The sequence below is a fragment of the Pseudophryne corroboree genome, chromosome 7, assembly GCF_028390025.1.
Source record: "Pseudophryne corroboree isolate aPseCor3 chromosome 7, aPseCor3.hap2, whole genome shotgun sequence".
Lineage (NCBI taxonomy): Eukaryota > Metazoa > Chordata > Amphibia > Anura > Myobatrachidae > Pseudophryne > Pseudophryne corroboree.
In genome coordinates, this window is record NC_086450.1 from 170,929,795 (window position 1) to 170,938,228 (window position 8,434).

An 8,434-nucleotide genomic window follows, 5' to 3' on the forward strand; every position below is an offset into this window, starting at 1 on the left:
AGTGACAAGTTCAAAAACTTTGGGTGACAGCGGAAGCAGTCCACTGACCAGTAAATCCCTTCCTCTTGTAACCAAGCTCACGCAAACCACCCCACCAACTCCCTCAGTGTCAATTTCCTCCTTCCCCAGGAATGCCAATAATCCTGCATGCCATGTCACTGGCAATTCTGACGAGACCTCTCCTGCCTGGGATTCCTCCGATGCATCCTTGCGTGTAACGCCTACTGCTGCTGGCGCTGCTGTTGTTGCTGCTGGGAGTCGATGGTCATCCCAGAGGGGAAGTCGTAAGCCCACTTGTACTACTTCCAGTAAGCAATTGACTGTTCAACAGTCCTTTGCGAGGAAGATGAAATATCACAGCAGTCATCCTGCTGCAAAGCGGATAACTGAGGCCTTGACAACTATGTTGGTGTTAGACGTGCGTCCGGTATCCGCCGTTAGTTCACAGGGAACTAGACAATTTATTGAGGCAGTGTGCCCCCGTTACCAAATACCATCTAGGTTCCACTTCTCTAGGCAGGCGATACCGAGAATGTACACGGACGTCAGAAAAAGACTCACCAGTGTCCTAAAAAATGCAGTTGTACCCAATGTCCACTTAACCACGGACATGTGGACAAGTGGAGCAGGGCAGGGTCAGGACTATATGACTGTGACAGCCCACTGGGTAGATGTATGGACTCCCGCCGCAAGAACAGCAGCGGCGGCACCAGTAGCAGCATCTCGCAAACGCCAACTCTTTCCTAGGCAGGCTACGCTTTGTATCACCGCTTTCCAGAATACGCACACAGCTGAAAACCTCTTACGGCAACTGAGGAAGATCATCGCGGAATGGCTTACCCCAATTGGACTCTCCTGTGGATTTGTGGCATCGGACAACGCCAGCAATATTGTGTGTGCATTAAATATGGGCAAATTCCAGCACGTCCCATGTTTTGCACATACCTTGAATTTGGTGGTGCAGAATTTTTTAAAAAACGACAGGGGCGTGCAAGAGATGCTGTCGGTGGCCAGAAGAATTGCGGGACACTTTCGGCGTACAGGCACCACGTACAGAAGACTGGAGCACCACCAAAAACTACTGAACCTGCCCTGCCATCATCTGAAGCAAGAAGTGGTAACGAGGTGGAATTCAACCCTCTATATGCTTCAGAGGTTGGAGGAGCAGCAAAAGGCCATTCAAGCCTATACAATTGAGCACGATATAGTAGGTGGAATGCACCTGTCTCAAGCGCAGTGGAGAATGATTTCAACGTTGTGCAAGGTTCTGATGCCCTTTGAACTTGCCACACGTGAAGTCAGTTCAGACACTGCCAGCCTGAGTCAGGTCATTCCCCTCATCAGGCTTTTGCAGAAGAAGCTGGAGACATTGAAGGAGGAGCTAACACGGAGCGATTCCGCTAGGCATGTGGGACTTGTGGATGGAGCCCTTAATTCGCTTAACAAGGATTCACGGGTGGTCAATCTGTTGAAATCAGAGCACTACATTTTGGCCACCGTGCTCGATCCTAGATTTAAAGCCTACCTTGGATCTCTCTTTCCGGCAGACACAAGTCTGCTGGGGTTGAAAGACCTGCTGGTGACAAAATTGTCAAGTCAAGCGGAACGCGACCTGTCAACATCTCCTCCTTCACATTCTCCCGCAACTGGGGGTGCGAGGAAAAGGCTCAGAATTCCGAGCCCACCCGCTGGCGGTGATGCAGGGCAGTCTGGAGCGACTGCTGATGCTGACATCTGGTCCGGACTGAAGGACCTGACAACGATTACGGACATGTCGTCTACTGTCACTGCATATGATTCTCTCAACATTGATAGAATGGTGGAGGATTATATGAGTGACCGCATCCAAGTAGGCACGTCACACAGTCCGTACTTATACTGGCAGGAAAAAGAGGCAATTTGGAGGCCCTTGCACAAACTGGCTTTATTCTACCTAAGTTGCCCTCCCACAAGTGTGTACTCCGAAAGAGTGTTTAGTGCCGCCGCTCACCTTGTCAGCAATCGGTGTACGAGGTTACATCCAGAAAATGTGGAGAAGATGATGTTCATTAAAATGAATTATAATCAATTCCTCCGCGGAGACATTGACCAGCAGCAATTGCCTCCACAAAGTACACAGGGAGCTGAGATGGTGGATTCCAGTGGGGACGAATTGATAATCTGTGAGGAGGGGGATGTACACGGTGATATATCGGAGGGTGATGATGAGGTGGACATCTTGCCTCTGTAGAGCCAGTTTGTGCAAGGAGAGATTAATTGCTTCTTTTTTGGGGGGGTCCAAACCAACCCGTCATATCAGTCACAGTCGTGTGGCAGACCCTGTCACTGAAATGATGGGTTGGTTAAAGTGTGCATGTCCTGTTTTGTTTATACAACATAAGGGTGGGTGGGAGGGCCCAAGGACAATTCCATCTTGCACCTCTTTTTTCTTTTCTTTTTCTTTGCATCATGTGCTGATTGGGGAGGGTTTTTTGGAAGGGACATCCTGCGTGACACTGCAGTGCCACTCCTAAATGGGCCCGGTGTTTGTGTCGGCCACTAGGGTCGCTAATCTTACTCACACAGTCAGCTACCTCATTGCGCCTCTTTTTTTCTTTGCGTCATGTGCTGTTTGGGGAGGGTTTTTTGGAAGGGACATCCTGCGTGACACTGCAGTGCCACTCCTAGATGGGCCCGGTGTTTGTGTCGGCCACTAGGGTCGCTAATCTTACTCACACAGCTACCTCATTGCGCCTCTTTTTTTCTTTGCGTCATGTGCTGTTTGGGGAGGGTTTTTTGGAAGGGCCATCCTGCGTGACACTGCAGTGCCACTCCTAGATGGGCCCGGTGTTTGTGTCGGCCACTAGGGTCGCTAATCTTACTCACACAGCTACCTCATTGCGCCTCTTTTTTTCTTTGCGTCATGTGCTGTTTGGGGAGGGTTTTTTGGAAGGGCCATCCTGTGTGACACTGCAGTGCCACTCCTAGATGGGCCCGGTGTTTGTGTCGGCCACTAGGGTCGCTAATCTTACTCACACAGCTACCTCATTGCGCCTCTTTTTTTCTTTGCGTCATGTGCTGTTTGGGGAGGGTTTTTTGGAAGGGACATCCTGCGTGACACTGCAGTGCCACTCCTAGATGGGCCCGGTGTTTGTGTCGGCCACTAGGGTCGCTTATCTTACTCACACAGCGACCTCGGTGCAAATTTTAGGACTAAAAATAATATTGTGAGGTGTGAGGTATTCAGAATAGACTGAAAATGAGTGTAAATTATGTTTTTTGAGGTTAATAATACTTTGGGATCAAAATGACCCCCAAATTCTATGATTTAAGCTGTTTTTTAGTGTTTTTTGAAAAAAACACCCGAATCCAAAACACACCCGAATCCGACAAAAAAAATTCGGTGAGGTTTTGCCAAAACGCGTTCGAACCCAAAACACGGCCGCGGAACCGAACCCAAAACCAAAACACAAAACCCGATAAATTTCAGGCGCTCATCTCTAGTCAGCAGCGCTATCGATTTTGACAGCTGCAGGTGCCATTGCCCAATCTTCACAGCAGGGACAGCGATCTTATTGGCTGTGGCGGGGGCCGGCTTCGGGATACATGTGAGATCTTGCGAGACTTGCAAGATCTTGCGCATGTCCTGTGAGCCAGCTTCGGGAAAGAGACACAGCACATCAGCACTAGGCACGTGACAGACATCGTCGGAGGAGGGAGTTTTCACTCCCCCTCTCCAGCAGCCGAGAGGTTAATACATCTCTTTGCTAGTACTTCTTTAATGAGGCGAAACGAGAAGAGTGATACAGGCATGATATGTGCTGGTATCATACATCGATATTGTGGTTAAAATGCGAGCCTGCTTTGTTGCGCTCGCCCCCCTGCCGGCATTCTGGCGCACGGGAATGCCGATGTCGGTATACTGACATTCAGCATTCCGTGCTCCGGTATCCCATGCATCTACCCCAAGGTCTCTCTCATTCCACCCCAGGTTTCTGGAACAAATCAGACCAAACACTGCCTACTATGTTGCACACAATCTTATACCACAAGGGAGCATGAGAAAAAGATTAAACCAATGCTGTTGTCACCAACAAATGCTAATATCCCTTCTTGTTTTTGAGCTATATACAGACATTCCCAGAACTGTTTGGGGCTCATGTCACATGCATCCTCTGGATAGTTAACTAGAGTATCTGCAGGGTTAATAGCATTCTATTTTTTATGTTAGTTAGTTTAATTTAAAGTCGACCACATTTCTTCAATTTGGTATAATGACAAAGTACTCACTATAGGCCTGATTCAGAGATGTATGCTAATAATGCCGCAGCTACATCTTCGAACGCAGCTACTGTGCAAAAATATGCAAACATTGCAGATTCCGGGCTTTGTATGGAGACGCTAACAGCAGCTGCATACAAAGATGTAGCGTGAGTCACAGGTGCTTCGATAATCAACCATTTGGTCATGTAGCATGGCAAGAAGCAGGACACCGGAGCCTTTTTTACTGCATACGGGATTTCAGTCACAGTCTGAGAATCCCCCCTGAAAATTGTTTTGGCACACCTGCGTTATTGCTGCCACTCCCCATGACCTCCCCCCAAAAGCTTTCCAACTACCAATCACTTTGTCATTAAATCCTCTCTGCAAACGGCATCACTAAAGTACCTTGGCGCATGCGCAGCGCAGCTTAGAGGCATGGGCAGTTTACCAATAATCAATCAACTCCATAAATTGCGCCACTGCGCACATAACCCTGAACCAGGCCCTATTTCCTCTCTACTGTCATAGAATCCAGGCCACAGATAAATCACTTTGAGAGAGACCTAAGTATATTTACACCAGACTATGTTACATTACTCATATTTATGATGCAATTTCTATTAATTGTACTCTCATACACATACAGCTGTCTCTTTATCGCTCATAAATAGTTTTTCTGCAGTTTCCTTATCTGTATTTGAGATAAGATGTAAATGTTAATTTTATGGCTTTTATTTGTCTATAAATGACTGTACTAGTATATTTTTGGATACAGACTGAACAGAATGGAGCCAGCCTGGAGAGGGGTCCTACTGGTTCTGCTGTCATCCCTCTGTTATGGAATCTCCTGGGTCAGAGAGAATAACTTTATTGCACTTGCTGGACCTTTACAAAGTAATGTAGGGGGTTCTACTAATGAAGTCAGGTCAGATAAACAGTTTGGATGTCATGAGAAGGTCCTACATGACATGAATGACCAGATACCTTTTCTACAGAAGAACAGTGTCACCCACTACAAGATACAACTAGACTTGACCTCTCTGTCCTTTAGAGGAAATGGCAAGACTGGGGATGAGGGACAAGTGCAGTGTTATAGGACCCTTCTACAAGACCTGGCTAAAGCCAGTATTAGACCAGTTCTGATCTTAGAAGGAAGAAGTCTCAGTGGACTTCTTGCAACCGGTACCAAGTTTGAAAAAAAACCAATGGATCTCTATGTAGAATACACTGATTTTGCCTTCCGTTCATTTGGGGATTTGGTCGATACCTGGATTTCCTTCAATGTTCATACAGATGACTTGATGTATTCACAGACTCTGCAGGCTCTGCTAGATGCACATGAGAAGGTGTATACTTTATACCACAACACATATTCTACAGCAGGTAAGTTACACATAGTAATGGCAATTATTAAATAGTGTTCTAATAGTAGAAATTGGACTTGCAATTAATGTCATTTACAAATTTGCATTAAGACAATTGCATAATATATTGCTGTTGTGTTACAGAAAATTGATTACATTCTTCAGTTGTGCGAAAAACATTTACAATGCCAGAATGTAGAAAACAACAACGTGAAATATAATATGGGGAAAGTTTTCCATTGTTTGCAGAGAATCAGGCTCACCAGAAGGTCATGTATGCAGAGGAAAACATCTACGGCTATCTGCAATTAAGCTTTGTGCCTGCTGACAACCGCAGTTAGTGCAGGTGTTCCTAGCAAAGTGATGATTAGGTGAAGCAAGTGCCTAGTTTGGCGGAGCAATGAAGAAATCAGATTCCCTTTTGCAGACTATTTTACTATTATATTTGCACTGAGACTATTTTAATTAGATATAGGGGTAGACAGCAGGGTGTGAGGAGGCACAGGGGACCACTTCTACTCTATAAATTAAGTTTGTATCGGATCATAGACAGGGTGGTCACCCTTTGGAAACAACTTGGGGTGCTTCCACAGGGCCACCCCAACCTTTTCAATCACCGACACCATGGCTGCCCTCAGAAATTGTGGGGCCCGGGACTGACAAAATAGGAAGACCCCCCCCCCCCCAAGAAAAAGTAAAATTAAAATAAATATATATTCCAAAAAAACAACAACCTTGCACTTCAGCAGAGAAATACACATCTACCTGCATACAGAGTCAGGTAATAGAAAGCCTAACCCACACGTTACACATGACATACAATATAATAATAAAAACAGCCCTGATTTCTCCTCACTCTGGTGAATAGTTTAAGCCATACCTAAGGTTATAGTGAAACACTTTTGCACAGTTGGCTTCTCCGCACACCTGGGCACCATTCTATTTTGCAGATGCAGGTTTTATGAGCAGGTTCTGATCTGTCGTCAATTATTATGCATCTATAAAAGCAGAGAATAGACACATATTGAAGTGTGCTGGGAAGACCATCTAGGCACAGCAGTGCAAAACCAAGGTGTTTTAGGTGTGTATTGGGTACATACTCTGCATGTATTAATGACCAAAAGCCCACTGAAAAAGCAAAAAAAATTAAAAATTAACACACAACAGCCCTGGATGAGCAAAGTGTGTGTAGCTTTCAGCCAATAGTCACTGCGCTTGTCGGGTGTATGGCCAGATTAACAGCGGGAGGATGAGACCTCCATATAAGAGAGGTAAGTCATCATAACAGCATGATAATGGCCAGCGGCACAGCTAGCCTCAGGGCTGTCCATAAATCATACCATAAGTACTGAAATTGCAATTTCTACTTTCCTCACAGTAAAGTACTTTTACATATTAAGGGAGACATTGGGGCTGATAATGTAGGGGATGTACACGCCCACATGATGCTAGCCACACCCACACATCACTAGCCACATCTTTTTTTCTCACAATAGACCCTAGATCATTTTCAGCCCCAGGCCCATGTGGCCCTTAATCTGGCCCTGATCTTGCACACCACTTGCTGCAATGGCATTTTACTATTTTATTGCATTCATTTTAAGGTTTGTTAATGTATTTATTCTCAATGCCTCGTGGGTGGCATATGAATCAAAACACATATGATCCCATTTCCAGTAAATCTGTTGATCTAGGTACATTATAAAGGAAACATTAATAAATCTTCATATGTAGTAAAAATATATTTAATCCTTATTGCACAAATCGCATACCTATATTATTAAAAGAGTAATTGTTTATGCAACAGTTCACATTTACCCAGGGTTGGTCTGGCCCACAGGGGTACAAGGAAAAACCCCAGTGGCCGCACCTTCTCCTCTAGAGATTGGGTTCCAGACTGTGCATTTGAATTATAAATTATACATATGTTACTGTATACTGCACCAGACTATGGTGTAGTCTCTACAGTGCATTGCTATTATTAATGTGGTACATTACCATGCATTCACTAGCAGTATTTACTATATACTGTATTTGTTAAAAGGCCCAGACCATGCACTTTCTAATTGTTTACCAAGCTTCTGTGGCAGCTGGCCATACCCCCTCTGGAGACTGACCACACGCCGAAACATGGGCCCTAACACGGCATTCCCCGGGTGGGCCCTACTGCATTTACCCTATTTAATACGTGCTGTAATCTGACCAAATTCTGTGGTTATTCCAGTCTTATTTAGAAAAATAAAATATTTAGAAAAATAAATTTCTGGATTTATCTGTAGCTAGTTGCTCTACCCTTTCTTCACATGGGAGTTTACACAACTGGGGACTTTGTAGGGGGTTTTAGGCGAGTAATTATAATGGAGAGCAGTTGTCCCTGGGAAAGGGGGTCTATGGCCAATGGGCCCTATGGGAGGGAGGGGATGCAGGCCAGATTTTTTTGTTAATTTATTAACTTAATTAAATGTAAAAAATCTATAATTTTAAAGAGCCATATGGTATACAAAAATTAACACAACATCAGTTAAGTGGCTAAGTAAAATATACTATCCGTTTATGGTAAAATGCCCTATTACTATGTGTAACTGGGGAGGGTGTTCATTTATCAACATTTTTGAATGTAGATAATCACAATGTAACATAACAGTGTAAAGCCGACCATAGAATGCCAACACACTAGTAATGTTATTACAAGTATTTTAACTGTGCCGGTGGTATAAATGTAAATATGATGCTTTACCATAATTTTTAAAGTTAAACTGCCAACACGGTTTAAATGCTTCTAATAAAATTACAATTGTGTCGACATTCTCAGTGTTGACGTATCTAAC

General features: G+C 44.5%; 1 protein-coding gene across 1 annotated transcript in view; it reads left to right on the top strand.

Annotated features, from left to right (window-relative positions):
* The first annotated feature begins 5,027 nt into the window (after positions 1 to 5,027).
* LCT (lactase) overlaps positions 5,028 to 8,434 on the top strand; it is a 221,710-nt gene continuing 218,303 nt past the window's right edge. Inside the window, exon 1 of the mRNA XM_063933757.1 lies at positions 5,028 to 5,625. Within this exon, the coding sequence (XP_063789827.1) occupies positions 5,028 to 5,625 (598 nt within the window). The remainder of the gene's footprint in view (positions 5,626 to 8,434) is intronic.